This window comes from Chiloscyllium punctatum, chromosome 17 (genome assembly GCF_047496795.1).
Source record: "Chiloscyllium punctatum isolate Juve2018m chromosome 17, sChiPun1.3, whole genome shotgun sequence".
Classification (NCBI taxonomy): domain Eukaryota; kingdom Metazoa; phylum Chordata; class Chondrichthyes; order Orectolobiformes; family Hemiscylliidae; genus Chiloscyllium; species Chiloscyllium punctatum.
The window spans coordinates 76,934,436-76,953,620 of NC_092755.1; the positions used below are offsets into that span (position 1 = coordinate 76,934,436).

At 44.6% G+C, this 19,185-nt stretch overlaps 1 protein-coding gene across 1 annotated transcript in view; it reads right to left on the reverse strand.

Moving 5' to 3' along the window:
- dnah10 (dynein axonemal heavy chain 10) overlaps positions 1-19,185 on the reverse strand; it is a 320,465-nt gene that overhangs the window by 7,838 nt on the left and 293,442 nt on the right. Inside the window, exons 71-78 of the mRNA XM_072587595.1 lie at positions 18,115-18,315; positions 16,681-16,890; positions 14,595-14,690; positions 12,146-12,317; positions 11,802-11,933; positions 10,409-10,620; positions 3,991-4,158; positions 3,002-3,182 (exon numbers count right to left, since the gene is read on the reverse strand). Of these exons, the coding sequence (XP_072443696.1) occupies positions 3,002-3,182; positions 3,991-4,158; positions 10,409-10,620; positions 11,802-11,933; positions 12,146-12,317; positions 14,595-14,690; positions 16,681-16,890; positions 18,115-18,315 (1,372 nt within the window). The remainder of the gene's footprint in view (positions 1-3,001; positions 3,183-3,990; positions 4,159-10,408; positions 10,621-11,801; positions 11,934-12,145; positions 12,318-14,594; positions 14,691-16,680; positions 16,891-18,114; positions 18,316-19,185) is intronic.

Here is a 19,185-nt window from a genome sequence, read left to right on the forward strand (position 1 = left end):
GTATTTAGAACACCGAGCTCAGATTAATCTGTATTTAGAACACCGAGCTCAGATTAATCTGTATTTAGAACACGGGGCTCAGGTTAATCTGTATTTAGAACACCGAGCTCAGGATAAACTGTATTTCGAACACGGGGCTCAGGTTAAACTGTTTTTAGATCATTGGGCTCAGTTTTGCACCACCAGCGTAATACGTGATAAATGGCTTTGGAATGTTTGCAGATGGAATATAATATGGAATATAATACCAAAATCTTGTCAGATGGAATATAATATGCGAAAATGTGAGGTTCTGGACTTTGGCTGGTGGAGTGAATGAATAATTTATTTTTACATATATCTTGATGATCCGTGAAAAATGTTTTATTGCCACAATCTAGCGCCATTTTGAGTTATAATAATGATAAAAATAAATTACTTGAATAAGAGTTCATGATATTCAAATTGGGCCCTCAAGCACAGCTTCAGTGCTTCTGAAAGGTCTCTGCGAGATGTTCCATTCCCCAAGGAGACTTGCTCCGGGCCTACCACCATCAGGAGTTCCCGCTCTGGGCCTAATGCCACCAGGGATCCCCACTCCAGGCCCACCGCCACCAGGAATTCCTGCTCTGGGCCTACCACCACCAGGAGTCCTTATTCTGGGCCTAGTGCCACCAGGGGTTCCCGCTCCGGGCCTACTGGCACCAGAAGTTTCTGCTCTGGGCCTAACTGCACCAGGAGTCCCCCCTCCAGGCCTACCCCCACCAGGGGTTCCCGCTCCGGGCGTACAGCTACCAGCAGTCCCTGGTCCACATCGTCAATGCTGCAGTCACCATCTGCTAACATCACTCCAGCCTCAAAGATGAAGAAGAAAGGAAGAAGAGAAAAAGAAAAAATATGTTGAGAAAATGATGCTGCTGTCCTGGAGCGGATGGGCTCAATAAGCCCAACACTACCTACCATGCCAGCACCATCTTGCATTTGAGTAGAGGACCTGAATATTATTTAAATGGAGAGGGACTGCAGAAATGTACGGAAAAGAGGGATTTGGAAGTCCTTGTCCATTAATCACAAAAAGCTAGCATTCAAGTTCAGGGGTAATAGCAAAGGCAAATGGAGAGCTGGCCTTTAGAATGAGAATTAGCCTTTATTGTACCAAATACTCAATGAGTACAGTGAAAAGTTTATATATCGCCACTTATAGCACCGACTTAGGTACAATGGTACCTAGCTACAGCTTCTTTAGTTGCAAGATTTGAGACAATAGAGAAATAAAGTGCTTTTTTTGCAGAAATAGAAGTTCAGAATTGTTATTGTGACTGCTGTCACCTAGCTTCTAGGCTGCACCAGTTCCTGGCTCTACCACCACGGGCTTCACTGTGAGGATCACGAGGCGGGGAGATCACTTTAGATGGCCATGTCAGGAAGTCACCATGCCAGGGGCTCACCACGCCAGGAGGTCACCATGCAAAAACAGGAGGTCACCATACCACGCCAGGAGGTCAGGACGCTGGGAGGTCATCACGCCAGGAGGTCACCACGCCACATCATGCCAGTAGGTCACCATGCCACTCCATGCCACATCAGAAGGTCACCACACTACACCAGGCCAATAGCTCACTGTGCCAGGCCAGGAGGTCCACGGATGCCAGGAATCATCAGAGAGAAGAAAATAAACCACTAAGAAGAAAAATGGAAGAGGAATGGGTACAGCAGACAAGCTCTGCTGCCATCTTGGGAAAAGAAAGAGTCTAAATGCTGGGGAGGTTTTGTTAAAACTATACAAGGCACTAGTCAGACCACAGCTGGAATACTGTGAACAATTCTTGGCTCCTTATTTGAGGAAAGAAAGATTGGCAGCCCAGAGAACGTTCACTAGGCTGATACCAGGTATGGAGGATAGGTGTAGTAGACTAGGCTTGTACTTATTGGATTTTAGCAGGGTGACCTTATTGAAACATACAAGATTCTTCAAGGACTTGATCAGGTTGATGTGAAGAAGTTGTTTTCCCTTGTGGGAGACTATAGAACGAGAAGGCATCATCTCAAAAGTACAGAGATGAGGAGAGTAGTGAATCTGTGGAATTCTTCACCGCAGGAGACTGCTGAGGCTGGGGTGTTAAATATACTCAAGGCTGGGTTAGACAGGTTTTTAATCAGTAAGGAAATAAAGGGTTATGGGAAAAGAGTGAGAAAGTGGAGTTGAGGATTATCAGATCAGCCAGTGGAAAATCAGGAGAGTAACTTTTGCTTTAAAGAACCTCAGCAGTTTAAAGAGCTGGGTCTGTTACAGAAAACAGATTATTGTGGTAGACTATCCCTATATAACAGTAAACAATGAAAGGATATTAACTGTCTTAAATAGGAGAGCAAACTTAGTTAGAGACAAAAAAAACTGCAGATGCTGGAATCCAAAGTAGACAGGCAGGAGGCTGGAAGGACATAATAAACCAGGCAGCATCAGGAGGTCCAGAAATCAACGTTTCGGATGTAGCCCTTTTTCAGGACTGGAGGTAGGTTACACCCGAAATGTCGACTTCTGCACCTCCTGACGCTGCCTGGCTTGCTGTGTTCTTCCAGCCTCCTGCCTGTCTACTTTAAATAGGAGACCAACATTCTATTTAATCCAACTCCATTCAAAACAACTGAACATTCAGAGAAGACAGTCAACTATTTTAGAAATGCATGTTTAATATTTCTGTAGGCTACAATGCCACATTGCCACTAGATCTCTAATTTATTTTTTTAAATCCTCAAATGACTCTTTCAGGATTATCAAAGTCTCTTTTTTGGATTAACGAATGTGTGAAATGCTTTATAATCTGCAAACACATGGTAATACAAAAACATCATTTGCTGCTTTCTGAAAAGGAATCTCAAAGAGTAGTGTTAAACAAAGAACTGTGAATGCTGGAAATCTGAAACAAAAACAAAAATTGCTGGATCTGCTGAGAGAAACAGAATTAATGTTTCGAGTCAGTGACTCTTCGTCAGAACTCAAAGAGTAACAACTGATCCCCACCTTGTCCAGCTCTCTCCATGACATCGTCACTAGTTTGGTACTTGGTGACCTGAGTGTAAAGTGTGGACCGATCGAGAGGCCAGCTGTTTTTCCGGCAAGTTGCTTGAACCAGAGCAGTCAGGTATGATTCAGGGATGTGCAACCCAGACAACCATATTACATCGGGTTCACCTTCATCAATCTGTCAGTTATTTGGTTAGAAAATATCAGGCAAGTTAATAATGATAAGTAACTAGATCATGCATCATCAAAAAGAAGTTCACAGACTGGAAGCAGTACTTGAATATCTGCTGGCTAGTCTTCCACTTTCCATCAACTTGAGATTATCCAAAATATCTGCTGCCCATGTCCTAACTCACACTAAGTACTGTTTACCATAATCCCCATGCTCATTGACACTGGCTCCCAACCCATTTTAAAATCCTGGTTTTGCCTTCTTCCCATTTCAAGAACCTTCTCTGGCCCCAATACCTTCTCTGTGTTCCCCCAACTCTAGCCTCTTGAGTATTTGGCAATCTGGCCTTCGGCAGAGTTCCAGCTGGACCAGCCCATTTGGCAGAGTGCCAGCTTTGCTGCAATATCCAGTGTCACTAATCCAGGAGGCAGCTTGATCAGGATTCCCCAGGTCTCAGACACAAAACTGAGGCAGGAAGGTGTATCTGCACAATTTATTCTTTACCGTCTAAGCCTAAGGCCTGGATCATGAGCCTAAACCAGGATTGGGGCCTGTTGCAGACTCCATGCAGCACATCCCAGAAATCGAGTTGCAAGTGAGTCTGAAGAGCCTTTGGACTCAATACTTTCCTGGCCTTTAGTCCCAATGTCTTGATTGAGAAATCAGCCCTGGCTTCAATGAAATTATCCTAGGTGTGCATTTCCAGGCAAGAAAAGTAGTTTGACTATCATGCATGTTTTCATACTTGCTTCAATTAATGTAAATATTTTGAATCATTAAGAAATCTCTTGCTATGATATAGTTTGACACTAACCCATGATAGGTACTGGTCAAACCGCCTCTTGAAGTGAATCATCCAGTTTCCAAGTGATTTGAGGGTGTCAGGAGCAAGTCTTCTCCAGATAGCAGGAATATGACCATTAAAGAGCGCGCGGGCCACTTCATCCAGCTCACTGCTCATTCCCACTTCACCAGCCAAAGCCTGAAACATGCAAACAGTCCCACTGTTCAAAACAGATCATATAAATTATACAAATATATTTTTAAAAATTCATAAATTCAAAAATATTCAAATCTCAACAACTGGTCATCAATTATTGTTCAGGTTCTTGTCGGACTGAAAGTAATGAAGCTAAATTCTCTCTTTATTGGTTAGTGAGTGGATGTGTGGGTGACAGATTTCTGGGCTGTAATCCTTATGGGAGCCAGGAAACATCTCAACATCTGCTACTGAAATTCTGTATCACCATCTCCTCTGGCCCACATTCATGGTCCAGGAACATCAGACACTTTCAGAAACATTTTACTTTGGAGGTTTGACAGTGAGATGTAATATTAGCATAATTCCAAATGTTTTCTTTTACCCTTAGGGTCTTGGCCAATTAAATAGAACCATAGAAGCCCTACAATATGGAAGCAGGCCATTAGGCCCATTGAATGCACGCCAACCCTCCGAAGAGCATCCCACCCTGACCCAACCACCACCCTACCCTTTAATGCATTGTCTCAGCATTAGTCATCTTTTGTTTATAAAAACTTGAGTTATCTCAGGAATGTGACTTCAAAGAAGTTCTGGGATCTACATTTTAATCACTCGATTAAAGACTTAACAGCAATCTCGGTTTGTTCAATACTTTGCGTTTTACTCTAGATTCCGTATCCTACGATCCTGCCCCACTCACTACCTGACGAAGGAGCAGCACTCTGAAAGCTTGTACTTCCAAATAAATCTGTTGGACTATAACCTGGTGTTGTGAGACCTTTAACTTTGTCTACCCCAGTCCAACACCGGCATATCCACATCATTCCTGTAACCCTGCATTTCCCAAGCCTAACCCACCTAACATACATATCCCTGGACAGTGGGAGGAAACTGGAGCACCCAGAAGAATAGATGGCACTTTTCTTTTAAAAGTAGTTTGATGCTGGTTTTAGATGATTATTTCTCTATTAATAAATAGTGCAAACACCATTAGAACTAAACATTTAAAATTGACAGCCCGTCTTCCAATTTACAGCTCTAGACATACAATAGATATACAATAGACATACAATATTCCTTTTCCTGTCCAGGAGCAGCAGGAGACAGAATAGAGGTGCTGTGGAGACCAGGAGGGTGCCGGGAAGGTAAGGAGTTAGTATAAATTTGGTCAGCGGCTAAACCCGAGATACTACACATGTAGTATCTTCCTCCCGCCTCCCCCCTCCTCTAATCAGAAGAAAAAGACTCTGTAAGGCAAGGCTTTTGTTTTTTCGCTTTCTTTCTTTCAGATACTTAAGTGCATTGTTTGGTTTTAGGTGGTTGATATAAAGCTAAGGCTTACAATGGTAGGGGACCTCAGACCCGTGGCATGTGCCTCTTGCCTGATGTGGGAGCTCAGGGACGTGGCTGACGTTCCTGGCTCTTACACTTGCAAGAAGTGTGTCCGGGGCAACTCTTGTTTGACCACATGACGGCTCTGGAGCTGCAGATGGACTCACTGTGGAGCATCCATGATACTGAGGAGGTCGTGAAGAGCACGTTTAGTGAATTGGTCACACCGCAGGTTAGAGTTGTTGAGGGAGACAGTGAACGGGTGACCAAAAGGCAGAGAAAGAGTAGGAAGGCAGTGCAGGTGTCCCCTGTGGTCATCTCCCTCCAAAACAGGTATACCGTTTTGGATACTGTTGGAGGAGATGGCTCACCAGGGGAGGGCAGCAGTTGTCAAGAACATGGCACCGTGGTGGGCACTACTGTTCAGAAGGGTGGGAAAAAGACTCGTAGGGCCATAGTCATAGGGGATTCTGTTGTAAGGGGATACACGGTTCTGTGGCCGAAAACATGATCCCCGGATGGTATGTTGCATCCCAGGTGCTCAGGTCAGGGATGTCACTGATTGGCTGCAAAGCATTCTAAAAGGGGAGGGCGAACAGTCAGTTGTCTTGGTGCATATAGGCACCAACGACAGAAGTAAAAAATGAGATGAGGTCCTGAAAGCAGAATTCAGGGAGCTAGGAGAGAAGTTAAAAAGGAGGACCTCAAAGGTAGTGGTTTCGGGATTACTACCAGTGCCACGTGCTAGCCAGCGTAGAAATGAAAAAATAGGCAGTAACACGTGGCTTGAGGGATGGTGTAGGAGGGAGGGGTTCAGATTTGTTGGACATTGGGACCGGTTCTGCGGAAGGTGGGATCATTACAAATTGGACAGTCTACATCTGAACCAGACTGGAACGAATGTCTTTGGGGGAGTTTTGCGACTGCTGTTGGGGAGGTTTTACACTAATGTGGCAGGGGACTGAGAACCAGAAGAGAAAACAAGTAGGCAGCGAGGTGGAAACTGGAGACTGTAAGAATTATGAAGGTAGCATTAATAAGGGGAAGAGTAGGCAGAGAGCAGATGAATGCAAAAGAACTGGTGGCCTGAAGTGTGTCTACTTTAATGCAAGGAGTATAGTGGGTAAGGCAGATGAACTTAAGGCTTGGATTGGTGCCTGGGAGTATGACGTTATTGCAATCACAGAGACTTAGGTGAAGGAAAGGCATGATTGGCAACTAAATGTTCCAGAATATAGACGCTTCTGACAGGACAGGGAGGGAAGTAAAAGAGGGGGTGGAGTTGCATTGCTGGTCAGGGATGATATCATGTGCTAAAGGAGGACACTATGGAGGGCTTGAGAGATGAGGCATTATGGGTGGAGCTGAGAAATAAGAAAGGTGCAGTTACATTATTGGGGCTGTATTACAGGCCTCCCAACAGTGAACGTGAGGTAGAAGAACAAATCGGTAAACAGATTATGGAAAGATGTAGAGGCAATAGGGTGGTGGTGATGGGAGATTTTAATTTTCCCAACATTGACTGGGATACACTTAGTGTCAGAGGTCTGAATGGGGCAAAATTTGTAAGAAGCGTCTGGAGAATTTTTAGAGCAGTATGTCAATAGTCCGATGAGGGATGAGGCCATATTGGATCTGGTACTGGGGAACGAGCCAGGCCAGGTGGTAGAAGTTGCGGTGTGGGATTTCTTTGGGAAACCGTGACCACAATTCTGTAAGTTTTAGAATGCTCTTAGACAAAGATGAGAGTGCTCCTAAGGGAAGAGTACTAAATTGAGCCAAGGCCAATTATATCAAAATTAGGCAGGAGCTCAGAAATGTGGTTTGGACACAGCTATTTGAAGGGAAGTTAACATTTGAGATGTGGGGGGCTTTCAAAGATAGATTGGAAAGCAAAGGATAGTAAAGACGAGATTTGTGAATTGTGGATGACAGGTGAAACCATACGACTAGCCACGTGGAAAAGGGAAGTGTACATAAGGTCCAGGCAGCTAAGGACAGAGCCGACCCTGGAGGAATATCGGGAGAGTAGGACCAGTCTTAAACGAGGAGTCAAGCAGGTTAAAAGGGGTCATGAAATAGCTTTAACGAGCAGAATTAAGGAGAATCCCAAAGTCCTTTATTCTAAGAAGCTAGCGGGTAACTAGAGAAAGGATTGGTCCACTAAAGGATAAGGAAGGAAGGCTGTGTGTCAAACCTGAGAAAATGGGTGGGATTCTGAATGATTACTTTGCATCAGTGTTCACTGAGGAGAGGGACATGATGAATGTTGAGATTAGAGATAGAAGCTTGATTACTCTGGATCACGTTGGCTTAAGTAGGGAAGATGTGTTGGGTAGACTAGAGGTTATTAAGGTGGACAAATCCCCAGGACCAGATGGGATTTACTCCAGGTTGCTGAGGGGAGTGAGAGATGAAATAGCTGGGGCCCTGACAAATAGCTTTGTAGCATCTTTAAATACAGGTGAGGTGCCAGAGGACTGGAGGGTTGCTCATGTTGACCCCTGTGAAAGAAGGGTAGTAGGGATATTCCAGGTAACTACAGACCAGTGGGCCTGACGTCAGTGGTGGAAAAGCTGCTGGAGAAGGTATTTATATTTAGAAAAGAATGGGCTTATCAGTGATAGGCAACATGGTTTTGTGCGGGGGAGATCGTGCCTTACCAACTTAATAGAGTTCTTTGAAGAAGTGACCAAGTTGATAGATGAAGGAAGGGCTGTAGATGTCATATACATGGGGCTTTAGTAAGGCATTTGATAAGGTTCCCCATGGTAGACTAATGGAGAAAGTGAAGTCACATGGTGTGCAGGGTGTTCTAGCTAGGTGGATAAAGAACTGGTTGAGCAACAGGAGACAAAGAGTAATGGTTGAAGGGAGTTTCTCGAAATGGAGAAAGGTGCCCAGTGGTGTTCCACAGGGATCAGTGTTGGGGCCACTGTTGTTTGTGATATCCATAAATGATCTGGAAAATAAATTTGCAGATGACACGAAGATTGGTGGAGTAGCAGAAAGCATATGGGACTGTCAAAGAATACAGGAGAATATAGACAGACTGGAGAGTTGGGCAGAGAAGTGGCAGGTGGAGTTTAATCCAGGCAAATGTGAGATGATGCATTTTGGGAAGTCTAATTCTCGAGCCAATTTTACAGTAAATGGAAGAGCCTTGGGAAAAGTTGATGAGCAAAGAGCTCTGGGAGTTCAAGTCCATTGTATCCTGAAGGTGGCTGCACAGGTATATAGTGGTCAGCAAGACATTTGGTATTCTTGCCTTCATCGGAAGCGGTATTGAGTATAAGAGCTGGCAAGTTATGTTCAAGTTGTACAAGACTTTGGTTCGGCCACATTTAGAATACTGTGTACAGTTCTGGTCGCCACATTACCAAAAAGATGTGGACGCTTTGGAGAGGGTGCAGAGAAGGTTTACGAGGATGCTGCCTGGTATGGAAGCTGCGAGCTATGAAGAGAGATTGAGTAGGTTAGGTTTATTTTCATTAGAAAAAGGGAGATTGAGGGGCGACCTGATTGAGGTCTACAAAATCATGAAGGGCATAGACAGGGTAGATAGAGATAAGCTTTTTCCCAGGGTGAAGGATCCAATAATGAGAGGTCACACTTTCAAGGTGAGAGGTGGAAAGCTTAAGGGAGATACACACGGCAAGTACTTCACACAGAGGGTGGTGGGTGCCTGGAACGCGTTGCCAGCAGAGGTGGTAGAGGCAGGCACGATAGATTCATTTAAGATGCATCTGGACAGATGCATAAGTAGGTGGGGAGCAGAAGGATACAGATCCTTAGGAATTGGGCGACAGGTTTAGACAATGGATTTGGATCAGCTCAGGATTGAAGGGCAGAAGGGCCTGTAAATTTTCTTTGTTCTAATACAAATTGGAATAGACAGAATTTACAGATTGGTGCAAGGCATAATTCTAAATAATTCACAAACAGCTGAAAACCACTGTTTTAATGTCTCCTCAAAGTACAAAGAGTTCTCCTATTATTTCCTACAGTCTCTAAAATAATGTTAGCTTTAATCATGTCAATAATCACACCATATTCCCTCTGCACTTAGTGGAGGCATTATTCCATTCCACTTAAATGGAATAACTCCTCTGTAAAAGTAGTTGGAACAAAATTTAGAATTAAATGGGAGAAAGTGAGGACTGCAGATGCTGGAGATCAGAGCTGAAAATGTGTTGTTGGAAAAGCGCAGCAGGTCAGGCAGCATCCAAGGAGCAGGATCTCCTGTTCCCTAGATGCTGCCTGACCTGCTGCGCTTTTCCAGCAACACATTTTCAGCTTAGAATTAAATGGGCTAAGCATGTGATAACATGATTAATCAGCGTTATATGATTCAGACAAAAATTTAAAGAAAACTCTTAGCATAAATGCTTGAAATGAGATCAAATTTAGATATACAATTTAAATGAGATACAGTTAAAACTGAAATTAGTTTAACTGACCAGCAGTGAGTCAGTAACTAAAAAAATTAGTCCTAATACTAAAAGAATCTGTATTCATAAAACATCATCGAGATTTGAATGCCTGACCTAAAAGAGTGGGGGAAGCAGAATCAAGACTGACTTCTAAAAGGAAATGGGTAAATATCTGAAACAAAACTTTCAATGGATAGGGAGATGGGCAGAAAATGAAACTAACTGAATGGTAATTGCCAGACCTAATATACCCTTGATGGACTGAATAGCTTTTTTTTGTGTGGTCCGATTCCGTGATTCTATAACCAGAGGAAGTGTGAAGATATTTTCAAAGAGAAAGCTCTGCTGTTAAATGCTTTCAATGTGCACTTCCTAGAGAACTCATGGATTCAAAGAAAATATCAATCAAAACGTTTCACCATTGTCAGTAGCAAATTATAATAAATGTTACTGGATTCCCAGAGAATGAGGAGATAACAACTTACTCTCTGCAATTCCATCAGAGACCGTGACATTCGGTCAATCAGCAAGTTGAAACGCTCTAGTTCTTGAAGCAGCACCACGGTTGTTGGCGTGATTTGCAAAGCAAATTTTTTGTAGATAGTGTCAAGATCAAACAGAACTGGAAGCTTGCTTTCAATGTCCTTAGCGACATGTCCAATATACTCATCCCTACCCATCCCAGTGCCAGATTCCCCTAGAACAAAAACATTGGATTATTTCATCACAAAACAGAAAATCATTCAATACATACAACAGCAAAATGCATTAGATGCTGGAGATCTGAAACAAACACAGAAGTTGCTGGAGACACACAGCAGGTCTGGAGCATTTCTCAATAACCTCTCAGCAATCATGTTTCCTCTGTCAGTATCAATCCCTTTCTGGCAGGACCTGGTGATAATATTTCTCAACACTTCTCCTTTAGAGAGGTGTATGCTTAAATGCTAGCACAGAGCTAGTTAAAACCATAACAGGTTCAGGTATTTACACTATGTCATCATAGTAAAATGTCATAACGTCTTTCACAGGATGCCATTGCCAAACAAAATCTGACACTGAGCTGCATGGCTCAGTGAATCCAGGACAGATGATCAAGAGATTGATGGAAGCAAGATGGTTGAACAATAAGAATTGGCATTACCTTTAATGGACACATGGAAAGAGCCCAAATATCTGACAGACTATAGACCAACTGGAAGATTTTCAGAAGGAGAGACAGGCTATGCGTGAACTTTCCAACATGTTACCCAAGAGACGGGATGTTACTGCTTGGAGAGAAAGTGGAGGTTTGACACCCCTTGGACAAAAGGGGATGTTAGCCCAGTTTGGAGTGGTGGGGTGGGGCTGGAGAGGTTTGAAATCCCTAGGGAAAGATTTAAAGATGACAAGGATTTTAATTGGATTAGTAAAAATAGGGAGCCAGTGGAGCTATAACCCCAACGTAGTGGTCAAGCAGAATAAAATACCGGTGGCTCAATGTGCAAAACTAGGTTTGATGAAATAATTTATAATCCAACATTTAGAACATGGGCAGCAGCTTCTGCAATGGTCTAAATACCATCACCATCCCCAAACAAGTTTAAAGATATGAGCATATTGGCCCAGATCAGGTTAAGACGCTGCCTGTCAAGAACACTAATTATTGCAGAATATTTGTGTATTAATCTGCAGAAATGATAAAGGTTTATATAAAGCTACTAATATAGCAGTTAAAATAACAAAACAAAATAACTGAACAGTTAATGTAACTATTTGATGTATTTTATAAATTCAACATTATGTGGCTATTAAGTCCAGATGAATATTGTGTAAAAATGAGATTTACACATAGACAACAGTCAAAGACAAATTCTAGCGATTCCAGCTGAAAGGTACCTGTTTGTGGTTGCAGATCGATCAGATGTCCCCACATACTTCGTGCTGCCTGAGTATAGTAACCAATCTCAGCATTGGGGTGAAGGCCAAATACTTCGGGAGTGTTGGCAAGTGGAAGAGATTCAATTTCCTCTGAAAATTAGCAATAATATATCTGAATATTGTAAAGTAATTTTTTAAAGTTTAGGAAATATCTGATTAGAGCCTATGTTCCTTTGCCACTACTGTCTACCCCATCACACCTCAGAAACAGAGTTTTCTCAATTAAGTATCATTGTAAACATGGCCTCCTTTACATGCTGGTTGTTGGATGCTGCTATACACACTGAAATGCCAAATAGTACCTGTATAATCATCTTTAATTTCACCCTCCGGGATCTTGTAGTCAACGTCATCGTTATAGAAGAAATGGAATGGCTGGAATGTGTCAAAAATGAAGTCCCCCAAAAACTCATCCATGTAGGTTGTCAGGATGCGCCGGTCAAAGCTGTCGATACAACGTCCACCATACATAACCTGCAGATTGTTCCAAAAAAGAAACTATTCAGAGGCACCAAACCTGCTGAGTTTCTCCATCACTTTATGTATCTATTTTTGTGATGGAGGTTTGGACATAAATATTGGTGAAAGCATCACAAAGATAGCACACCTGTCCTTCTTCAAAATAGAAGGTGTGGGTAGGCATGAGCTCGGTTGAATAGCTCATCAGAAAGATGCCACTTCCAACCATAACACCACTCCCTCAGCACTGACCCTCCGACAGTGTTGCGGTCCCTTCTGACTCTCCCTCAGTGCGGTGGGTCATTGCTGAGGAAGCACCGCACTGTTGGAGGGTCAGTGCTGAGGAAGCACCGCACTGTTGGAGGGTCCGTGCTGAGGGAGTGCTGCACTGTTGGAGGGTCAGTGCTGAGGGAGTGCTGCACTGTTGGAGGGTCAGTGCTGAGGGAGTGCTGCACTGAGGGAGGGTCAGTGCTGAGGGAGTACCGCACTGTTAGAGGGTCAGTGCTGAGGGAGCACGGCATTGAGGGAGAGTCGGTGCCGAGGGGGTGCTGCACTGTCCCTCAGCACCGACCTTCCCTCAGTGCAGCACCCCCTCAGCACCGACCCTCCAACAGTGTTGCGCTCCCTCACACCAACCTTCTGACAGTGCAGCACCCCCTCAGTGCAGCACTGACCCTCCCTCAGTGCGGTGCTCCCTCAGCACCGACCTTCTCTCAGTGCAGCACCCCCTCAGCACCGACCCTCCAACAGTGCGGTGCTCCCTCAGCACCGACCTTCTCTCAGTGCAGCACCCCCTCAGCACCGACCCTCCAACAGTGTGGTGCTCCCTCAGCACCGACCCTCCCTCAGTGCAGCACCCCCTCAGCACTGACCCTCCCTCAGTGCAGCGCTCCCTCAGCACCGACCCTCCAACAGTCCGGTGCTTCCTCAGCCCTGACCCTCCCTCAGTGCTGTGCTCCCTCAGTGCAGCACCGACTCTCCCTCAGTGTGGCACACCCTCAGCAATGACCCTCCAACAGTGCAGTGCTCCCTCAGCACTGACCCTCCCTCAGTGCAGCACTCCCTCGGCACTGACCCTTCCTCAGTGCGGTGCTCCCTCAGCACCGACCCTCCCTCAGTGCAGCACACCCTCAGCACTGACCCTCCATCAGTGCAGCGCTCCCTCAGCACTGACCTTCCAACAGTCCGGTGCTTCCTCAGCACTGACCCTCCCTCAGTGCGGTGCTCCCTCAGCACCGAACCTCCAACAGTGTTGCGCTCCCTCACACCAACCTTCTGACAGTGCCGCACCCCCTCAGCACCGACTCTCCCTCAGTGCAGCACCCTCTCAGCACTGACCTTCCCTCAGTGCAGCACTCCCTCAGCACCGAACCTCCAACAGTGTTGCGCTCCCTCACACCAACCTTCTGACAGTGAAGCACCCCCTCAGCACCGACTCTCCCTTCATGCAGCGCTCCCTCAGCACTGACCCTCCAACAGTGCAGTGCTCCCTCAGCACTGACCCTCCCTCAGTGCAGCACTCCCTCGGCACTGACCCTCCCTCAGTGCGGTGCTCCTTCAGTACTGACCCTTTGACAGTGCTGTGCTCCCTCAGCACCGACCATCCCTCAGTGCAGCATTCCCTCGGCACTGACCCTCCGACAGTGCAGCGCTCCCTCAGTACCAACCCTCCGACAGTGCGGTGCTTCCTCAGCACAGACCCTCCCTCAGTGCAGTGCTCCCTCAGCACCAACCCTCCCTCAGTGCAGCACCCCCTCAGCACCGACTCTCCCTCAGTGCAGCACTCCCTCAGCACTGACCCTCCAACAGTGCGGTGCTCCCTCAGCACTGACCTTCCCTCAGTGCAGCACTCCCTCAGCACTGAACCTCCCTCAGTGCGTTGCTCCCTCAGCACTGACCCTCCCTCAGTGCAGTGCTCCCTCAGTACCGACCTCTGACATTGCGCTGCTCCCTCAGTACTGACTCTCCGACAGTGCAGCGCCTCCTCAGCACCAACCCTCCCTCAATATGGTGCTCCCTCAGCATTGGCAATCCAATTGTGGGGCACTCAGACAGTACCCTTCTGGAATATGCTATCGAACTTTGATGTCATCGTCAGAAATGTGTTTGTAGTTCGTTCTAAAGTAAAGATTCTAAAGACTTTTAGAAATTATCAACAAACTATATTATTGATTGTAGTTTTCTCTGCAGTTTAGTAAATAGTCTGACATGGAGTGCAGTGGTTCAAGAAGGCAGCTTGTTTTCTCAACGGCACCTAGGGACAGTGAATAAAACTAACAGTAGACACTATACCTCTCCAATCAAATACTTCAGACTGCCCCATGGAATTTTGGTGTCATTCTGATCAAAAGCCTTGGTCAGGTATGTTTTCAGGATCTCCATACAGACCTGAGGTACAGAGGGAGAAAGACAAATGAGTTTCCATTTTGTGCCTTTGTGAAATAATAATTGTTTGGGAAGTGTGTTTTGTTTGAAAAATACAGATAAATTTCCGTCAATTTTCATTGAATTCTGCCTTTTTTGATTAATGTGAGAAATGGAACATATTTCTCACACCTGCTTATAGCAGTGACAGTCTGATGCATGATGCAGTCTGTCACATGGTAACACAGGGAAGTGAAAGAACAATGCCAGGGCAAGTCATATCCACTTTGACACACACCAATTCTTAATCTTAACTAGTTCTTCAGGAGGGTGTGGATTTCCTCCAGGGGCTGGTATATAGCTTACAACAGAACTCTCATGATGTTGTTCTCCTGTCTTCTACGTGGCATTGAAATAATACTGCAATCAGTTTGCAGCGCAAAGTCAGTTTGGTGAGACTCCGTCCCTCGCTCTCTCTCTCTCTCTCTCTCTTACACACACACTCACACAATATTATTTCTCTGTATTTACATCACCTCTACCTCGAAAAGAAACAAAGTGACCATGAGACATAGGAGCAGAAATTAGGCCAATCAGCCCATTGAATCTGCTCCACCATTCAATCATAGCTGATAAGCTTCTCAACCCCATTTTCCCACTTTCTCCCCATAACCTTTGATCTCCTTGACAATCAAGAACCTATCTCTCTTAAATATACTCAATAACCTGGCCTCGACAGCTTTTTGTGGCAATGAACTCCATAGATTCACCACTTTCTGGCTGAAGACATTTCTCCCTATCTCCATTCTAAAAAGTCTTCCCTTTACTCTAAGGCTGTGCCTTTGGGTCCTCCAGGTCCTACCAATGGAGGCATCTTCCCAACATCCATTCTATCCAGGCCATTCAGTATTCCGTATGTTTCAATTAGATCCCCCCTCATCCTTCTAAACTCCATTAAGCATAGATCCAGAGTCCTCAAACTCCTCGTATGTTAAGCTTTGTATTTGTGGACCCATTCTTGTGAACTTATTCTGAACACACTCCAGGGCCAGTACATCCTTCCTGAGATATGTGGCCCAAAGCTGTGCACAATTTTCCAAATGACCAGAGCCTTATAGAGGCTCAGAAGTACGTCCCTGCTTTTATATTCAAGTCTTTTCAAAATAAATGCCATCATTGCATTTGCCTTCCTAACTACGGACTCAACCTGCAAGTTTACTTTGAAATTATCCTGGAATAGGACCCCCAAGTCTCTTTGCACTTCAGGCATCTGAATTTTCACCCCATTTAGAAAATAGTCCTTGCCTCTGTTCTTCCTACCAAAGTGCATGACCTCGCACTTTCCCACGTTGTACTCCATCTGCCACTTCTTTGCCCATTCTCCTAACTTGTCCAAATTCTTCTGCAGCCTCCCCGCCTCCACAATGCTACCTGTCCCTCTACCTGTCCTTGTACCATCTACAAGCTTAGCCAGAATGCTCTTATGGGCGGCATGGTGGCACAGCAGTTAGCACTGCTGCCTCACAGCACCAGAGACCTGGGTTCAATTCCCGCCTCAGGCGACTGACTGTGTGGAGTTTGCCCATTCTCCCTATGTCTGCGTGGGTTTCCTCCAGGTGCTCCAGTTTCCTCCCGCAATCCAAAAATGTGCAGGTCAGGTGAATTGGCCATGCTAAATTGCCCATAGTGTTAGCTAAAGGGTAAATGTAGGTGTATGGGTGGGTTGAGCTTCGGGGGTCGGTGTGGACTTGTTGGGCTGAAGGGCCTGTTTCCACACTGTAAGTAATCTAATCTAATCTAATCTAATCTTAGTTCCTTCATCTAGATCGTTAATGTATAAAGTGAAAAGTTGTGGTGCCAACACTGAGCCTTGCACCTGTTACATCTGTCACCACCTGTTACCAGCTACCATCCTGAGAAGGACCAGTGAAACTCTAGTTTCATTTTCTATCAGTTGCTAATATGTAAGTTAAATGATCCATGGAATGAAAATTAAATCTAGAAGCCACTTCACCAGGAAATCAGATTCATTGAAATCATATGAGACATTCCACCCAATTTTGCCGTATTTTCTTCGCTCCTGGACAACAGCATGGAAGAATGCCAACACATAGATGAGTGACTTGTAGGCCGTGTGGGGGCACGAGTTCAAGGCTTCATGACTGATCTTGAAATAAGTAGCTCTCATGTTCAGCTTGAGACCATTGGGTGGTTCTGTAACGACCTGCAGTGATCATGAATTGATACTGGTTAGATGATGGTGAACTGAGTACTGTCACTGATTAGAGGGTAGCTATGTAGTGACGTTTTGATACTGTATTTCTGACCAGCACACTGGTAACAATCAGCTGAATAAAGGTAACAACAGAGCAATATGGGACTTCAATCATAAAGTTATCAAAATACTTTTTTGATTGTAGTACACACTTGAATTTATTGCAAACATTCCAAACTGCTACACAAGGGTGATTATCATCATACAACATTCAACAACAATCTCATACGGCAATATTCAGGCAGATGACTAAAGGTTTGGTCAAAGCAATAGATTTTAAGGAACAATTTATAAAAACAGAAAGATGGAGAAGAGGAGAGGAGAGATGGTGGAAGCAGAAAGGAGGATGAAGAGAGGCAGAGAGAAGATGAGGTGCAGAGAGCAGGGGTAAGAGGGAGGGGGGAGAGGAGGAGGAGATGAGGAGATGACAAGAGGAAGGGGATAGTGGAGAAGAGGAAAGAGGAGAGGCAAGTTGGTGGAGATGTATAGGTAGGGAATTCCAGAGCTAGGTGCCCAGGCAACTGAAGACACAGCCAACACTGATGACTGATTAAAATCAAGGGATGCACAAGAGGTCAGAGTTGGAGTATCACAAAGATACTAAAGGGTATGAAAACTAAGCTAGCTGGGCAGACTAAGCTAGAGCATTGATCACTGAAGACACAGTGGCAGATACTTAAGGTGATATTTCAGAGTCTTCTGAATAAATATACTCCTATTATGAAGTAAAATTCTAAAATGAGAACCCACCATGTGTGGACACAATACTTCAGCTGAGGTCACTCCATTGTTTTGTAAGGTTCAGTATAAGGTATTTTCTTTTATAATCTATACCCTAGGATGATAAAGCCTAGGATGTTGTTCATATTATTAACTATTCCTGCCATCTTCAATAATTTCTGCACATACACACCCTGGTCCCTCAGCTCTTACACTCTCTTCAGAGTTGTATCCATTAGTTTATTTCACTTCTATTACTTTTGTACACCAAGGACATAGCAACATCCAAAGAAATAGAAACTTGGGTGAGGTAGTGTTGACTGTCAACATCCATGGCTAGTTTGAGGCATTGCTTTTAAGACAGGAGGAAAGATACTAGTGCTCTAAGTATTTGTTTCAACTTCATCGTTTTTACTAATCTAAATATTGGACTGCTGAAAATTCTGAGTTTACCTTCAGTGAGTTCTGAAGTATTCCGATGGGAAAGTCTTGGATTGGGTCAGTGGTGAGCCACAAACGGAAATCAGGATGGGGTTTGTGTATTAGTTCCAGTGCTTTCTCCAGCTCTTTCAGCCATTTGACAAGAAGATGACAGTTCTGTAACATCAGCCACTGCCCACGGGCTACAGCTGTCTCCAGCAACTGCAGTGCTACCTGACAGAGAGAATGAATGGAACACCTAATGCATTTACATAGAATGATCAAAGTCACACAACTGGCCCTTGGTTAGTAGAGTGTTATGCTTATTTCTGCAGTGAAGGAACACAAAGGTAATTTCTTTACTCAGAGAACAGTAAGGGTATAGAATGCTTTGCCTGCAACGGTAGTAGATTCGCCAACTTTAAGTACATTTAAGTCGTCATTGGACAAGCATATGGACGTACATAGAATAGTGTAGGTTAGATGGGCTTCAGATTGGTATGACTGGTCGGTGCAACATCGAAGGCCGAAGGGCCTGTACTGCGCTGTAATGTTCTATGTTCTAATAAGTTGTAATAACATACATCACTTATTGGAGATAATTTTGTCTTGTTTACACAAACACTTCATTATTTGATAATCTTCTATTTTAATGCAGGAATAATTGAAGTTATTTTAAACAGGTAAAGATAATGTGCAGATGGATAATATGGAAACACCGCAGTCGTGGTCTTACCCTGCCCAGCAGAAGGCTGGGAGGGTAGGTGAGTTAGGGATGCACTTGTCTTAGCTGGTTTCCTGTTTCCTGATCACCTTCTGCATTATTTTCCACATGTATGCTTGTAGGGCAAAAATAATTAATGGAGGCTCATGCATAAAGAATGAGTACTGAAGCAAGCTGTGGAACTTTGTAAAGCCAGCACACACCAGCACCTTAAGGAAAGGAAAGGGAAGGAGCTTCTTCATGCTGGATGGATGGATCTGTTCACACTTCCAGTTGCTGCAGATCTCAGTGTACCGGGAATCATGACACTACTGATGTGGAACACATGGCACTGTACTACACTGGTGTGTAGGCAAAGCCAGTACTGGTACTCCAAGAGC